The sequence below is a fragment of the Anolis carolinensis genome, chromosome 6, assembly GCF_035594765.1.
Source record: "Anolis carolinensis isolate JA03-04 chromosome 6, rAnoCar3.1.pri, whole genome shotgun sequence".
NCBI classification, from domain to species: domain Eukaryota; kingdom Metazoa; phylum Chordata; class Lepidosauria; order Squamata; family Dactyloidae; genus Anolis; species Anolis carolinensis.
The window spans coordinates 34,645,898-34,664,283 of record NC_085846.1 but is presented as its reverse complement, the minus strand read 5'-3'; the positions used below and the strand labels follow the sequence as shown (position 1 = coordinate 34,664,283).

The 18,386-nt window shown below is 37.2% G+C and overlaps 1 protein-coding gene across 2 annotated transcripts in view; it reads right to left on the bottom strand.

Moving 5' to 3' along the window:
* fbxl20 (F-box and leucine rich repeat protein 20) overlaps nt 1-18,386 on the bottom strand; it is a 100,707-nt gene that overhangs the window by 27,110 nt on the left and 55,211 nt on the right. The window contains exons 2-3 of one of the 2 annotated variants that reach the window (XM_016994559.2): nt 15,216-15,277; nt 871-951 (exon numbers count right to left, since the gene is read on the bottom strand). In XM_016994559.2, coding sequence (XP_016850048.1) covers nt 871-921 — 51 coding nt within the window. In that variant the 5' untranslated portion in view covers nt 922-951; nt 15,216-15,277. The remainder of the gene's footprint in view (nt 1-870; nt 952-15,215; nt 15,278-18,386) is intronic. The other variant, XM_008113326.3, reaches the window with a different exon arrangement.

The window sequence follows — 18,386 nt, the reverse complement described above, 5'->3', positions numbered from 1 at the left end:
TAAAATTGTGCATTAAATAGATGTATCATTATTTTCTAACCTATAAAAGTTGCTGTTTTTCTATAATAGCTTAACATTTTATACAAGATGAAATCCACCTTGACATTTGGGAATACAGAAGGTTTTACTCAAGAACCCTTCAGAAGGAGAGGCTGCATTTGTTTTTCCCTATAAAAATTAATAACTCATATAGATTTTTCTCCAAGCAAAAATGCAGCTTCCCATACTAAGAGGTTTTTCTCTTAACAAGTTTCTAAACAGTAACTGTAAAATCTTTCATAAATGTCAGTGAAAGCTACAGAGGTTGACTGGAAAAAGAAAGGTCAGGAAAGAATTATGAATAGTGAGGCAAGACAATCTGTGGTGTGTGTTTTATGATTATGGACTCATGTATTCTCTATGTACTAAGATACCAAATGCCCACCTGGAATTGTTAGTATATAAGCTATATCAAACACAACAACAGGAGATTAGATTTGCCTACTGTAAGCACACAATATTTTATAACAGAACTATTTGCATGTATGTGAGGCAGAATGAGAAAGTTTTTTAATGTAATTAATATTTATATTAAGAATGTCCTTAATCGCTCATCACTTTGGGGAAGGACATTGGCAAGCAAACAGTATACCATCCATGACTCTCTATGCAAGTCTAGATTAAAATCTCAAACAATTAAAAGTCACCAATAATTTGCTTCACTAAACTAATTTAGTAGAGGGGCCTCTAGTACTGTCACAAACAGACTAACAGTGGAAAGGTGAGGGGATCATTCACTTATGGTTAAGCATTGCTTCAACTGATATTTCACTGACTTTCAATAAGATGGTAAACCGGAGGTTCCCAAAAGACAAGCAGTTAAAACCTTACCAGTACTCGAATGCAAACATTCTTACCCTGGAGACCTGAGCACAACGGCATAGCGTGACCACATCCAGAAAGGAGAATATTCTGGTAACAAACACACACATAAAGATAATTAAATTTGGGAATTTGTTGAGGGTTTTGCTTCAGAATTGTTAGCAATCATTGACTTAAGTACAAATTATCAAACAGTTTACTTCAGTCACTGATCCAATCTTTGAAGAGTCCATCCAGTTGAACAGTAACAAGCACCACTTACCAGAACAAATGGAGTATCTTCAACAGACATTATTGATCTCTTACAAATCATTATTTCACACTAACGGTAGTAAAAACATTAAACCAAAACTGGTGCACTTCTATAATCTTAACTGAACTGCATTGCATTATTATTGTTTATTAATATTAATAGCTTACCCTTCTAGTACCTGTGCAACACTCAAACCCAGTCACAATTTAAAGCAACAATAAATATAAAGCCATATATGCAGCAAAGGTATTAAAACCATAATGACAAAGAACATAGATAAAAGAACCTTTACTGTAAGACATATTACATATACATTTTATTTTATATTTATAAGCTAAAATAATTTCTAGTTTTCTTTTGGAACTAAATGATGATAAAGGAAAACTAACACAAAGACTAAAGCACAGTACCTATATAGCAACAGTGGAACACAACAACAACAACAACAATAATAATAATAATACTTTATTTTTCTATCCCGCAGCCACCTCCCCGGAGGGACTCAGGGAGGCTAACATGGGGCAGAGCCCACACAGAAACAAAGAATAACAAATTAAAACACATATCAATAACTAAAAACAATTGTATAACAATCAAGTAAAATAATCAGTTAAAAACATACCATATCACAAAACATAGAATGGCCAAGTAAGTTAAGGCAATAATATCAACATCACCACTATGAATAAAAGGGTCGAGCACAAGAAAACACATAATTCCAAGGGCTTTTGATAAAGTGCATAGACAAGTGTCAGACATAGACAAGTTAGTAGTCTTGTGCATTAGTATAGAATTAATATCCATTCCTGTTTGTTTCATTCGTAAGGCCCCATTTTCATTTTTGAGCACCTCTCCCGAAAACAGGTGCCTTTCCAAATTAGCTTTTCCATCCAAGGTAAAAAAAAATTGAATATATTCGGCCCATTGGCGGCAAAGCGCCAGGGCTTGTAAGCCCATGACTAAAAGTTAGTTTTTAAATGTGGTTGCAGTAAATTGTGTAATGCTTCTAAATGAGAGAGAGAAACAAAGAAACAGATCATATAGTTATACCCTTACATATTAGGAAGGCAGGGAGCCCCTTTATGTGGGCTTTTATTTTCAAATAATACAGTAGAGTTTCACTTATCCAAGCCTCACTTATCCAAACTTCTGGATAATCCAAGCCATTTTTGTAGTCAATGTTTTCAATATATCATGATATTTTGGTGCTAAATTCGTAAATACAGTAATCACAACATAACATTACTGCGTATTGAACTACTTTTTCTGTCAAATTTGTTATATAACATGATGTTTTGGCACTTAATTTGTAAAATCATAACCTAATTTGATGTTTAATAGGCTTTTCCTTAATCCCTCCTTATTATCCAAGATATTCGCTTATCCAAGCTTCTGCCGGCCCGTTTAGCTTGGATAAGTGAGACTCTACTGTACTACCATATATGTAAAATGTAGGCTACCACCTAGTTTTCGGCTTTGTAGAATATTCTATTGTTAGCAGGGGACATGCAGAAGATTGACACTTCATCTCCATCCAATGGGAATCTTATTCAGATATTTCCCTGATTTTCAGTTGGTATTAACAGATATTTAGCAGGAATATTAATAGCCACTTTCAAACCAATATACACTGCATAAAGACACTTTGTTTTCAACTAAAGTGGAGGTTTTCAGGAAGCTGATTTCTACACCCAGCATCACATCCTGCTCTTTACCATGTGGTTCTTACAGAACTGTATTAGGCACACTGCCCTTCCCCCTTAGCTTCCAAAGTACATAAAGAGAGTTTTATTTTCTAGCTGCTACATCAAACCATGCTTGTATAACTTGAACTGACAAACTCCGTACACAAGTTTCTTCTGATACAATCATTCTTGGAATCCCCCTTCTTTTATCTCTGAGTGCCCTTGAATGCTATATATTTAGCGCTTAGAAAAGAAATAGCAACAGGCCTTTAAAAACCAATAATGATTCTGTGTCTAATGTCTTCAGGTAGGCATCACAGAACAACTTCCATGGTTAAAATACAGTCCTTTCTGTTAAGAAATTCCTGAATTTTTTTCCAACAATAGGAACAGATCCATGACTAAAAACAGCACTGAAAGGTGACTAAAAGCTCAGTATGAATACTCTCTTAGCTAAGTCAGAGCAGCTTAGAGACATTGTTTCATTACATACTCCAGAAGGAAGGAACTGATGACACAGCTTCTCTTTGCCAACTTGAACCAGAAGTGAATGAGAATGGAATTAGACAGCATTCCCCTGACTATGGAGCTAAAAGGGGATTCTACCTCCTAGACCTGGTGAAAACACTGTTTATTTTCCCTGGGCCTATTTGTCTGGTTTTTAAAAAAAATCTCTGTTCACCCTGTTTTCCCAGAATATTATCAGATTTTTAATTAATAGCGTAATTCCAGAGAAATGTAAAATAACCCCCACAAAATTAGAAAAGATATATTTTGCTGCATATAGTTCTTGACAACTATTATATGTAAGCCTCTTATTCAGGGAGAACGTATTATCAGGATGAATGGAGATATAGTGACAATGGGGCAGAACTGGCTCAAATGTCTGCTGAAATCCAGGCATTATCAAGGAATAATACATGAACATTTAATTGAGCTGTGATAAACTTTGATGGGTTTTGCATACTAAGCTACTTGAAATCTACATACCTTACACCTTTTGCACCATCAAGATTATTGAGATTGTCCCTTCAAATTGGGGGCCTCCCGATGTGCTGAATTATAGCTACTATCAACCCAGTAGAGCCAGAATATCTGGAGGGGCCCAGAATGGGAAAAGTTGGTTTAGAGTGGAGTCCTGCAGAGAATTATGCTTGTGTAAAACTAGTTACACAAGCAATTATATTTCAGTGCAGTTCCTAGTGCAGCCAATTGTTCCACACTCACAGACATAACGGTCTCTCCCACTTTCAGCTTAGTAGGTGAGGAAATACTTGATCAGTCAGCAATGTGTGAGCTCCATGTCTTGCTGTTCACTGTACATTTTGTGTGCATTGCACATTCTGGCATTTACCTAGAGTGTATATTTATATATACAGTATATGTTTATGCCTTCAAGTAGCCTGACAACTTATGGCAATCCCATACATGTGTGCCTTCAAGTAGCCTGCTGGCTTATGGCAACCCCATGAGTTTTCTTAGGTGAAGAATACTCAAAGGTGGTTTACTACTGCCTTCCTCTGAAATCTGGTATTCCATACTGGTCTTTCATCTAAGTACTAATCAAGCCTAACCATGCTTAGCTTCCAAGATCAGAAGGAATCTGCTACCTTCAGGTGTATATTTATATTCTGCTCGCAGTATTTATCATCTTCGCCTAAACTGAATTTATCAGCTGTGTGTTCTCAAACAAGGACAGAAAGTAACTGTTCAGTGCTTTCTCAATCCTTTCTCCGTTCAAATATCTAAAAGGCATTTTATAGAGAAGATTATGATGTGCAGGGGGCAGGGAGAGAAGGAAGGGGCAAGATAATTTTTTTCACATGGGTTGAGGTCTGATACTTTCTTAAGAAAAATGGGTGCTTCTAGGCAGGCATACGGGAAAAGCTTTTTCTCTTAAAAATCTTCCATCATTTCCAAGTTATGAAAATCACTACAAAGCTCTTCTATCCATATAACTTCCGGGGCTGACCACAAAAAAGAGACCCCGGAATAATATTTCTCTTTTTCCCAAACCTATACATTCTTTGAAATAAAAAAAGACTAAACTGTTTTTCAGTTTAGTTTAAGACCGAAGACACGCTGTCTCTCAAATGCAAACTTGTTTTCATGGAAAACTACTGTTAGGATGAACCTATTTTAACATAATCAAATACAGACAACATGGAGGTAGTTTCAATATGTTTGGTCAATCTAATTTTGAACATATTATGACTGTACATGAACCTCAGAATATACTGTTAGAGAATCTCTAATAAGTAGCTGGGAGCCTTTGCACTATGGCATTATTTCATTTTAGAAAGGATGACAAGGACAAGATGGAGAAGAATAAAAACAACTACAGTAGAGTCTCACTTATCCAACATAAACGGGCCGGCAGAATGTTGGATAAGCGAATATGTTGGATAATAAGGAGGCATTAAGGAAAAGCCCATTAAACATCAAATTAGGTTATGATTTTACAAATGAAGCACCAAAACATCATGTTAGACAACAAATTTGGCAGAAAAAGAAGTTCAATATGCAGTAATGCTATGTAGTAATTACTGTATTTATGAATTTAGAACCAAAATATCACGATATATTGAAAACATTGACTGCAAAAATGTGTTGGATAATCCAGAACGTTGGATAAGTGAGTGTTGGATAAGTGAGACTCTACTGTACCTCTGAATCAATGGCAAAAATCCTTCAATTCTCATTTCAGTAGTGGCTTCTTTTTTCCTGGTCTATCCATCTGCAAAGCTTATTTGAAAGTTACCTTTAGGAGGTATAAATCAACTTCACTGAGACATATTACCATATCTCCTCTATACATTAAGTAGGCTGAAGGGGAAGGAACAAAGAAAGTATAGTGAAATACAAAATTGTGTGTGCACCAGAGAAAGGAAGGAAGGAGGTTGGAAGGGAGAAGAGAACTACATTAATGGCACAAAGGCTGACTTCCCTTTAGCTATTTCTTCAGCTCTGATTTTAAGACTAATACTATGTCAATCCCTTGCATGTTTAATTAACCTTTGACCTATGATGCTTAATGACTCTACTTAAATAGCTCACTTTAGGGGAGGGTGGAATATTTGTAGACAGAACAGCAGGTGAGAGAGGGACTGAACAGTTCAGCTTGGTTTCAAGGTTTCAAGAACTGGGGGAACAGTAAAAAGTAGTATGTTCAAACTCCTGTACTGCAAAGAAGCACTATGTAGTGTGGATGGCTGAGACAATCAGAAATCCTTGTGGGAGCATGGTATCACTAGCTCTATCTACAGAAGTCTATCTTCCTCTGTACAATTTACATTTGTAAATGAACCAATAGTAGAGAGGAGCTGGATACAATATTTAACTAAAGATTGTCAATGGGCCCACAATTTTTAGTCACCCGTCTGGATCACAACCCTAATGGTCTGATGCCATTCAAATAAATATATGCAGTGGGCTCTTGTACCAACTTAAGAAGCTGAGAGAAAAAAGTTGGTAACATAAGTAGCTTTCATGGCTATTTCCTCATAGACGTTAGTCTATAAAAGCTAATGCTACTAACTTCTTTCTCTCTGTTAATCTCTAAGGTGCTACAAAAGCCCTTTGCAATTTGGTATTTCAGACTGCTTTGGATTCAAACAAATGTAAACAATCTATTAATGCTCCCTTTATAAACATGAAAAAAGGAAACTATTATTTACTATATTCGAAAGCGAAACCTATTGATATCTTTTTCATATAATTTATGTATGTGCAATATTCTACATTAAATACAAAAACATTTTAAAGATATTGAGCTCTCAAGGTGTAGTGGTTTAAGTGTTGGACTTACCACTTCAGAGACCAGGGTTGGATAACCTGATCATCATGTATGCCCACTGGGTCACCTTGGGCAAGTCACACTCTCTTAATCTCAATAGAAGGCCAAGGCACACTCCCTCTGAACAAATCTTGTCAAGAAAATCCATGATAGGATTGACTTAGGGTCACTGTAAGTCCAAAACTACTTGAAGATACCCAAAGCCTTTACTGAGATAAGGGCTTTGTTTTTTAAGGGGCAAAAAAACCTTGCAACAAATTCTTGTGATGTGAATTAATCTGTGGGGTCAGTAGAAACAGAAATGTAAGAATAGTGAAGTCGAATGTGACCCCCCACTCCCCAATAAAAGATAGTAACTTATAGTTTTGCTAAGAAGAAGCCTGGATAATAAGAGTTAAGTCTTGGTCAATTTGCAAAGGTAACAACAACAAGAACCCTTCCCATGTTAGATAGTGTGTACATTTAATCAAGGCTTTATGTCCTGTATTTCATATATTTATAGCAGAAGGTAACAAATTTATTACTGAAAACCATGCCACAAAGTTATTTGACTTTTTCCATCTAAGCCACACTTGGGCTGGAGATAACGACTCTTCTAATGGTTTCCCATCTCTGTCAACTACTCACAAGCTGAGAAACATTTACATATCTAGGCTAAAGGTTAGCCAAGAAAACATTATGCCTTATAATCTTTCCCTTGCCATTCATTTCTCCTTCCTATGAACTTTTATGTATTAGGGACCCCCCCTTTCCCCTTTCCTCCCTGCATACACCCCATTTCCCTGCGTCATTCCAAGTCTCAGGGTACCCCAACTTGCCTCTTGCCTGCCTGGGCAGGAGAGGAAAATCCTGGGATTCCCTCTAAAGATCCTTCATGAATACGAGTCAAGGGGCCGAAGCCTTGTCAAACGGTCATGAGAGAAATACGTTTCTCTCCCCCAGCCCCATGGGATGTTGGATCATTTAGGATTCTCCCCAAAGTGGGGCCCCTCATGTGTCACTGTCATTTTTATTATTTTTATTTTATTCTTATTATTGTGATATCTTACCCCTTATAATTGAAGCATGGTAACCTTGACCTGAACTCTGGCCAGCATGGGCACCATTCGGATGCCCAAAAAAAGGTCAATGGATTACAAAACCTGGACTATCGAAGATCATCATTTACTGCTAACAATGGATTTCCCCCTAGACCTCGGAGGACACTAAGTGTCAGGCCATCTGGGAGAAACCCTTTGGACCTCCCAAAACCATCCATCATAAAGGACTTATTTTCCTGGAGGAGAGAGGTTGGGCTTAACAGAAACCACTTCTTTTCTCGGACTCTGAGTCACAGCCATAATCCCATCACAAGTTCCTGTCACCACAATGGACAAACCAGTAGGGGCTAGACCCCATTCATGAAACTGGCCAAAACAATCAGCAAATCCATAGACCAAGTCCGGTCGAAGATAATCTTGTCATTTCCATGTGTGCTCTGTTTTCCTGTTGCCGTGCCTCCTCTTCTACCATTAGCTGGACGTCACAGGCAGAGCTCGCGTCCTCATTGGGCGAGGTGCTCGAGCCCCCTGACAACGCCCCCTTCTCTCTGACATCAGGGATTCTCCTGGTGAATCAGCGCGGGGCCAAGAGGCAGAGAAAAGGCGAGAAATTCAAATTGTAAATGTATAAAAAATGCATTTTTCTCTGTAAATGTATGCTGGTTCTTTCTGCATCATATTGCTACTGTCATCCTGTACCAGTTGGACAGAATAAAGGCGTCAGTGCTCTCTGCTTCAAAATCTGGGTAAGATAATTTTATTGGGAATAGGTAAACTCTTGATTTGCTTCTTGTAAACTTGCCCAGTGTTGTGCAACCCTCCTTGTCGGGTCAGCGCAGGTCTCCTTCGTTAGAAGAGACCCCAAATCTTTGAATTCTACTTCAATAGTGAAAAATACCTTTTAAATGATTCTGTCCATTTGTTACTGTTTGCTAATGGCCTCCTTTTAGGTATTTGGCCATGTCTGTATTTTGTAATTTTCTGTTACATTTAATCCTACTGATTATAATCTTTTATGAGGTTGCACTCTAGAGATCCAAATAGGAGAATGGCTTGACATACACTATTCAGCTCATTCATGGCAGAAAACATGTATTATTTTCTAGCTATGCTTATCAATTATTGCTGCTAAAACATAATAATCAGAATCTGTAACTTTTTGTATTCCCCATCTCAATGATTACATGCCAGCCAAGTTGCCCACTCAAGCATTTGTACAGCCACCTACTGAGTCATTACTCAATGCATCTGACAATGCAAACTGCTGTCTTGAAAAAGTGCCAAACTGTTAGCCTTTAAGGTCTGACCTCTGGAACTTAATGTTAGCGCATATTTAATCAATTAGCTGACAATTAATTATGGCACAGTATCACCACAATTTTACAAATTGTGATGTCTCATGGGCCATGTAGTCCCCTTCCTAGTACTATTGTGGCAGACGAAGAGGAAAACTTGGGTTTCCCACTGTTTCAGCCAGAATTGGAGCCCTTGCACCTGCAGGATGTTTGCCCTCCAGAAGTCAGCCAAACAAGCCTTGGGCAGAATTCTCCCCCGTTCTCTCGTAAGGATAATTATAATCGAGATAGAGGCGCTAGGGAGGCGAATCGCCGAAGCGCCAGAATCGCTGCCAGACAATTAGCTGATTAAGCCTGTTTCCCTTGGGAAATCTTAAGGAGTCATGCATCTGGACACAGTATGGGTTTCACTTCTTGTTCCCCAGGGAAAGTGTTCCTTGGCGGGGAAACAAGATCCTATATAGGTGTTTACCCGCAAGGAGATCCTTGCGGAGTCAATTCGTCAGCTTCGGGAGTGAGATCGTGTGTGGACTACGCTACTCCTGTTCCTTGTTTCCAGGACCTTGTTCTTGTTCCAAGCCTTCCTTGTTCCCCGGACCTCGCCACGGACCCAGTTCTTGCTTCTTGCTTCTTGTTGCTTCGAATCAAGTCTTGTTTGCCAAGAATCTAGTTTGTTTTCCAGCCTTGTTGTCAAGCTCCATTGGACTAAAGGACCCTGTCATTTCCCCACACTTTGCTCGGCAAAGTGTGTGTTTCGGTTATTGGATTATAACTTTGGACTCTAATATCTCAAATTGGACATTGATTACCTGGACTATATTTGACCTTTCCTGAAAGGTCTACTTCTGAACTATATTCTTCACTTGTTTTTATTGACTTTATATATTCCTTTAATAAAGATATTACATAGATTCTGGTCTCTGTGCATGGTTATTGGTGCTCTGCAGCCTGGGTCCTGACACAAATACAGTAGAGTCTCTCTTACTCAACCTTCGCTTATACAACATTTTGTATTATCCAATGCAGTCTGCCTTTTAGTAGTCAGTGTTTTTATAGTCAATATTTTCAATACATTGTGATGTTTTGGTACTAAATTTGTAAATACAGTAATTACTATATAACGTTACTGTGTATTGAACTGCTTTTTCTGTCCATTTGTTGTAAAGCATGACGTTTTGGTGCTTAATTTGTAAAATCGTAATGTAATTTGATGTGTAATAGGCTTTTCCTTAATCCCTCTTGATTATCCAACATTTTCACTTATCCAACATTCTGCCAGCTCGTTTATGTTGGATAAGTGAGACTCTACTGTATGTATGTGTGTGTGTGTGTGTGTGTGTGTGTGTATATAGGATGCAAAGGAATAAATTTAAATGCAGTTAATTGAGAAATAGCCCTAACTGACAGAGCACAGTTGATATACCTCAGTGATACTTCTATTAGGCCTAGTGTACACACTAACTTCAACTATGTGTTGCCTCCACAATTAGTCCTGCAACCATAGTATTATAGTCAAAGTGGATAGCAGGGTTCCTTCCCAAACTGATACTCATTTAATTACTATGCATGCCACCACATAACTGCATAACAATACAATTTGTCCTAATAACGTGGACAAGGTATCCACATTTGTAACACAGAGACTGCAAAGAGAATGTGATTCCCACCTCAGAGCTAGAAAATACAGCAAAATGCATTGTGCAACTTAAAAAACAACACATTTTATTTGGTTCTAGTTTTTGTGGATTGCAGTCATCTCGTCACATGCCAAATAAAATCAGTTATTTCTAAGGTGCCGCAAAGTTATTTTGTTATTTTGCCTCAATAAACTAACACAAGCATAGCCCTGGTAACAGTTACTATGTAATCCACGAACTTCTGAAAATACGTATCTAACTAAATATGCTTCTATAGTTGAAAAAGCATACACTTCTTTCTAAAACCACCAGCATAAAATATTCCATGTTACAAATCAGAAATTCCTTGACTGACAGAATTATTTTTTATTTATATAGTGTATGCCATCCTAGAGTTACATAGAATCAATATCTCTACCAAAAACAGTGACTAAAGGAGCATTTTTAAGTACATAAAATTGAATTTGACCATCATTCAAATAGGAATATGTATACTCTACCACTAAACAGAAATGATTTGCTTCAACCCACTGGAAAATGCTTTAATCTTCTCAATTACCATGGGCTTTTGAATTTTTTGTCTTTGCTATTTGTTTTGTAAGGGCATATAAACATTTATTGAATCTGTACAGTTAAAACAGACTACTACCAAGAAGGATGCTTGTCCTAATGTACCTGTATGTTTTATACCTTGTTGTTACCCACTTTAAATCCCCAATGGGGAAGAAAAGCGGGATATTAATAAATAAATAAATAAATAAATAAATAATACTTTTAATAGTCTGAACATTTATTCATTTAGTCCAGGACTATCAATACTGACTGCCAAGGGTTTCAGGGTTTCTTCCTTATCTTTACGTGCAGGTGAAAGATACTGAATCAAGATTTTCTGCATGCAGAGCATATGCTCTACCACTTAGTTATGGTATCTTTCACTCTTTCATACACAGCCCAAGGCAAAATGAGACAAAAATGAAGCAACACTGGAAGAAACAAAATTCTCTGGTGCACAGGTTCCTTTATACTTCAGCTAACATACTGTAATGGTTGATGGTTGTAAGAAAGATATTTGTTTAGCAAAGTGTGGGTTTGAATGGGATCCACTATACAAAAATACAAAAAGTCCAAGTATAGGGAAGAATGAAAAGCACACTAAGCAAACAATGCAACAATGCAAACGATGCAGGATCTGGTTATAAGGACAAAATTCTCTTTCAATCACGAGGCTAGTTGGTTAGTAATACTATCAGGTTAGGATAAAAAACAAAAGCCTTCTACAGAATAGAGCAAAACTGTATTTCACGCCAAGAGCAAACAGTCTTAATACATACATAATGATAAAAGAATTTCTTGAAAAGTTCAGCTGAGGACTGTACTTTACCCAAATTGGAAACTCCCAATCCTCATAACACACACACACAAGTCAATTTAAAAACATGAAACCATTCCCCATAATAGAAATGAAATGTGTTCATCAAATGCCATGCACTGAAATGGGAGACAATTCTCTATATGAAGAATACAATTGTTATTTTATCCCAGAAAGAGTAATAATTCTTTCCAAGGAAGCAGGGTACCAGATCCACCCAAGTCACAGTGTTACCAATAGCAACAGAAGAGCAAACAAATAATATGTGAGTAAGGAAGCTTTTTTGTATTGACCCATAACTCTAAACTAATGTAAGCACTGTTTTTCATGAGTAAATAGTGGGTTGAAAAGAGGTAAATCCTCATTAAAGGAGAGTGTTTTTGTGGTTGCTCATTGATAGACAACTCAGATCTATATATATAAAAGAGTGATGGCATCACAGCGACCCACAAAACAAAACTACAGGCCCCTCAACCTCGAAATTTGACAACACAACCCATCATCCACACCTCTAGGTTGATACAACAAAAAGAAAAGAAAAATAAAGTCCTAATTAGAGAGAGAGGAATAATTGCTTTTATCCAATTGCTGCCAGTTAGAAGGCTAAGCTCCTCCAACTTGGTCTCCTAGCAACCCAATAAAAAATAATAAAAAACATTAAAAAGTAATACAATAAAATACTATAATAAGAGAAAATAACTAAAAATAATACAAGAAAATAATAAAATATAAAAAAATAAAAATATAACTTACAATAAAATTAATAAAAAATTGCAAATAACGTCAAATAAAAATTACACAACAATTTTTAACCAATACCACCACCACTTTGCCACAGCAACACGTGGCCGGGCACAGCTAGTTATCCTATAAAGGAGAGTTCTTAGATTTATAAGTAGGTTCCAAATCTGTTTCATAGTTGGCATAAGGAAAATTAAATGCTATGTACCCTACCACCACTTTTCACAATTGTGTGGCAGCCATGTAATATTTAGTATATTGGAGACAGAAAGAGATGGAAATGGAGAGAAGTGTTGGTATGGTATTCTTATCTCGTATTTTCACCTCCTTCTAGGACTTTCAGTTTGTAAAGAAAAACAACAAACAAAAAAAGTCACCATGGTTAAAAACCGCCTGCTGTTCATACTACTGAAACAGAACTGAAGAAAAAAATGCTTTTCACTCAACACCCCCATACATGGGATGTAAAGACATTCTTTGGGATGAAGAAACAAGGGAACAAGAACTTACACAGCAAAGCTGCATGAAAACACACTCATCTTTGTCTTTTAGAAATTGATGCCCTCTTTCAAGGGAGTCCCTTTGATAAGGCTCCCTTTCAAGGACAACCTCCCAATCTATTTGTGCAAACTATTTGTTGTGCATACTGTGGTTTTCCACAGTATGCACAATACAGATTTTGTTATTACTATTTTTTTCCAGTTCTAACATACATTATACTTACATACTTATACTTTTTATAAGTCTGTTTTATTTGTTTAAAACTAAAGTTTGGAAGAATGTTGCATGCACAACACTGTTAGGAAGGATTCCAAAAGAGTAGCTTTGTTATATTATTACTCTAAAGGGATAAGAAATACTGTAATACTCCAAACAAAAAGTAACCACTTTATTGTGGATTGGCTGAAACAGCCTATTTCAAAACGCCTTCCTCAAGCATTAACTGATTCCAGGCCAGTCTGCCCTTCAACTTCATGGGACACATGTTTCACTAGCAATTATATACTTTAGTATCAAGTGTGTAGTTTCCTATTGGGACACTTTTTAATCCCAATCAGATAGGAGGTTGGTACAAGAGATAGTGTGCTCTAGAGTACTGCTTCTTAAACTGTGGTTCCTAAATTCAAATGGCCCTTAGCTCAATGTTAGGTCCTGAAAAAATTAGCAACAGTAAATGTCACCTGGAGGCTGTTTCAGACATTTACATGAATCTGTTGTGCAATGTTTACAGAGGACTCTGCAGAAGATACTTCAGCTGTACTTCATAAAAAGGAAAATCAGCCTGTTTAGCAAGCCTTGCAAATGCTGAATTTTTATCAGCAAATGCTTGATTTTTATATTTATTTTGTTTATAAAGTGATAGTGAGTGGAAAAGTCTAAGAAGCCCTGTTGTAGAGTACTGGACAATTCCCTGTTCTCAGTGAACTCTGTCAAAAGAAGTTATAAAGGAACAGTAGGAAAACTCTGCATGTATGTATGTTTTTATACCTCTTTGGCTGTAAATTCATTAACAGTAGTGCATCTTGATAAATAATTTAGATGGCTCCTAAAAAAGAGAGGAATAAATCTAAATTTTTCCTATACATGCAGACTGTGCAAGAAACAATTTCTTCTCTCCTTAAGAGTAAAACAGCAGTATATTGATACAAAACATTGTTAAAAACAGACCGAGGGGATCTTGTGTGTCAAAAGGGACCTTAAGGTTTGGTTTCAAAGGCACTTGCCTTAATTCTGAGCTTAGCTTTAAATCTTGATCTTATTTATTCAACAATAAATGAGATCAAGAAGCCACCTCTCCCTCTCTCAGGTGACATAGCAAAGTAACTTCAACTACTTTCCTCTTCACAAAGCAGAAGGTGAGTAGAGTGGGGCAGAGAATATTGAATGCTATATTTGCTCTATGAGTGTGACAAAAGAGCATTTGCTATTTCCTGTTGTTTCATATATCTATGGGAAATTCTGGGATGTATCCACTGTGGATATGGAAGCCATACAATATTCATGGATAGCTAAAAAGCCTATCTTCTGTACTTTTGAAAGTCAGTAAAAATATAAAAAGGGTCCAGCAAGTTTGAAGATATTCATACAGAAATTCAAAAATGTAAACTGCCCTTTCTGCAGAATCTGAAGCAGGATTAATCATTGTTCTACCTTATGTATAGGAGTCTGTTTCCTAAAATTTCTCCTTGTACATTTGTAGTATTGAGTGCTCTCTTTCACTGAAAGAAAATTAAACCAAGAATCTGCCGTACTGGAACATCTCATTGTTTATGGTAGTAGTAGGACATGTAGTAATACCATTTCTCTAAGTGCATAAAACACTGTGTGTAGACAAAATGTCTACACAACAAACTCAACTAATAGACCCACAGTTCTAAGAAATACTTGCACCATTTTTCAACATTTTTAGTGTTTACAGAATTCAGCTTTCAAGGTTGCAGAATTCCAGTTGTTGTTAGGTGTAGTCTAAGATCTTTACTGACTCAGATATCATTCCTACTTCTGCTCTAGGTTTAAATAAACCAGAAGATAGCTTACCGAAGCAGCAGTTCCTTGGGAAGCTTTTTGTTGATTGCAGCCTCATCATTGTTTGAGAACATCTGCAAGAGAAAAAACAACAACACACATTTAGCCCTTCCATTATAGACCATTATTTCTTACAAGCAGAAGTTTGTACACCACACTCATAAGAGAAAAGCTCATTTTGAGTCAATCTCACTTGAATGTTTGAGTTTATTTTGATATTTCAAAACAGGTAGTGTAATAAGGAAAACTATTCTTAAAAAATATTTTCACACTCTTTTGCTGGAACACAATTATCTACCAGACACAGATCTGGTAGAAACAGGCTGAGGTGAGCAGACCTGAGTCCAAGTAATGTTCCCTTTCTATTAGATCAACTGAATGAGTTCTGCTTTCCTTAAGGATATAACTGTTCCCCTGGGTGAGTCCACCCCCTGGAAGTATGGAAGCTCAGATCGCTTGCTTGAGTCATCCTGGACTGATGCCTGTTTGTTGTACTCTCTGCTTATGAAGCATTTTTTCCAAGGGATGTACAGATAGTTGTGTATCTGTATTCAAATAACACTGCTAACTCCTCGAGTATATGTTAAACAAAACATTTCATCTCTGACTAATCAGTTCTTTCAGGAAAGGTCTTTTCAAGCCCAGCTACTTCATGATTTGAATACCCATGATGTACAAATCACACTGAACATAAGCAGATCTGTGCCTGTTCAATGTCTGGATGAGAACTCAATGTAACTTTTCAGAATGGAAGAAAGGTAGGGCAGATATAGGAATATAAATAATTATGCTCATGCCAAATCAGAAAATGTGTCCTTAGCACAAAAATTGTCTGCACCAGCCTTGCACAACCTGGTTTCTAGCTATGTTAAATTAACAGTACCATTTATCATCAGTCATCTTATTCACTGTGGATCTGATAATTTTAACAAGATGAGAGAGCACCCAGTCAAGAAGTGGTGATACACACAGACTGCTAGCAAGCCACCAGGTTTTTAGGACCATTTCCCAGGTATCCCATTATTTGATGGCCTCAACATGCCATTCTATCAATGATTCTAAAAAATAACTTTCTAAGTTCTCAACCTCAGTTGAGAATTAGTCTATACCAATTAGATTTTATTTCTCATGAAATAACATAACCTGAAAACAGAATAAAACTCTTTAAAGATTTTCATTTTTTTTAAAATCATTTGTGTCCCATACAATACAACATATTGGGACAAACAAACAACCAAACTCCATGCCACTCTTTGGTGAGAACACAATGCAAAGAAGCTGGTGTGTTTAAGAGATAAAGGAATCTACTAGTACTGTTGGGACCATCTGGAGAAAAACAATAATTAGCATAAACATTTGTGGACCCAATCTGTTTATATCTTTTTATGATGTCATCACAGACAGGGATGCAATGACCTGGTGGAGACAACCATAGAAAGTTTGTGACAGAACAGCAAGAACAGCAACAGAACTCCCAATGTCAAAGAAAAATACAAACATATAAAACAGTCACAGCAATATTTACTAAAACACATTCTTCACCATATAGTCTGTGAAACAAACAGATACAGTTTGTATGAAGAACATGGAAAAAGTGGAACCCAACCAAAGTCAACCCTGGAAAAACGCTTTGACATCACTGACCTCAAAAATATTTTGGCAACTGCTCATGGTGGGGGTATGCTCAAAAAGGAGGCATCCTGATTTAGTGTGCTGTTGCTTCAGAGCAATAATGAGTCTCTAGAGACTTTGTGCACTAATTCACAAGATATTTGAGATTCAACAATAGAGACATACATGTGGTGTATAAAGTTTTGATAAATATGGCTCTCAGGAGTATGTTTTGTTTGGCAGCTTCAAATGAGGTACACATCATGAACAGATCTAACTGAAGCTTATCTCTGGACTCAACCAGCTGCGTTCCAGCAATATATATCAAGTTATCCAGAGGGGAAATTATTAATTCTCCCCCTTTAAAAATATATAAATCTCACTATTTAAGGGGATAGTTTTGACTCACTGAGCTGGAGACCGAAAGGTCCCAGGTTCAAACCCCGGGAGCAGCGGGAGCGGCCGCTGTTAGCTCCAGCTCCTGCCAACCTATCAGTTCGAAAATATGCCAATGTGAGTAGATCAGTAGGTACTGCTCCGGCGGGAAGGTAACGGTGCTCCATACAGTCATGCCGGCCACATGACATTGGAAGTGTCTACGGACAACGCCGGCTCTTCGGCTTAGAAATGGAAATGAGCACCAACCCCCAGAGTCAGACATGACTGGACTTAACATCAGGGGAAACCTTTACCTTTACTTTGACCCACAAAAGCTGTCCCGTTTTTTAACAAAGGATGACCTGAAGGATCCATCTACACTGACCATTTAATATAGTTTCAAACCATTATCAAAGAAAGTGATTTTACTATGCAGATGATTACATAGGAAATCCTTGAATCAGTGGTAGGCTCAGCTGATTACACAAACCACAGAGCACTGATACACATTAAGGGTTTTCTTTCACATGCTTTTGTGGGTGAGTGTTCTCTAGCAGCCACAGTTTGAAGCTAGCTTTGAACTGCATTAAATAGTCAGTGTATATGGAGCTATGGTCTCCAGAAATGTTACTTCCAATGGCTGTGTGGTCCATCAAAAGCTGGCCCTTGATACATACCCTCCCGCAAATAAACCAAGTAAAAATATAGCAAAAAAGTTTGAAGCTGCTGTAATGCTGAAGAATCATTGCTTCTGGGGAGAGAGATGTACCTGGACAGACAGATGGATAAGTCATGGGAATCCAAGCTTTGGATTATATTGTGATTACAACACTACCCGTGCTTTGCATTTCCACACTAGACAAAATATGACTAGAGATTACTTTTGCATCAAGTTAAAATTGGCAGAAAGGCCTGCCATCCAATGAATGCTGACACCATTTGATAGAATAAATGATACCCCTACCTCAATTATTTCTAGTCGGGCTGCTGAAAGCCAATTGAAAATTAATCATCATTTGGGGAAATCTGATTGCAAAACCCACTGCAACATCCAAATGACATGCTGTGATTGTCTGTGAAGGAGCTGGTAAACATGTTGACCCATTATTGGGAGTAACTTTCAAGTGCAGATACTATTTTGTTATTACAGTAGAAAATTGCCTCATAATATCATTAATGATAGGTCCCTCTGCA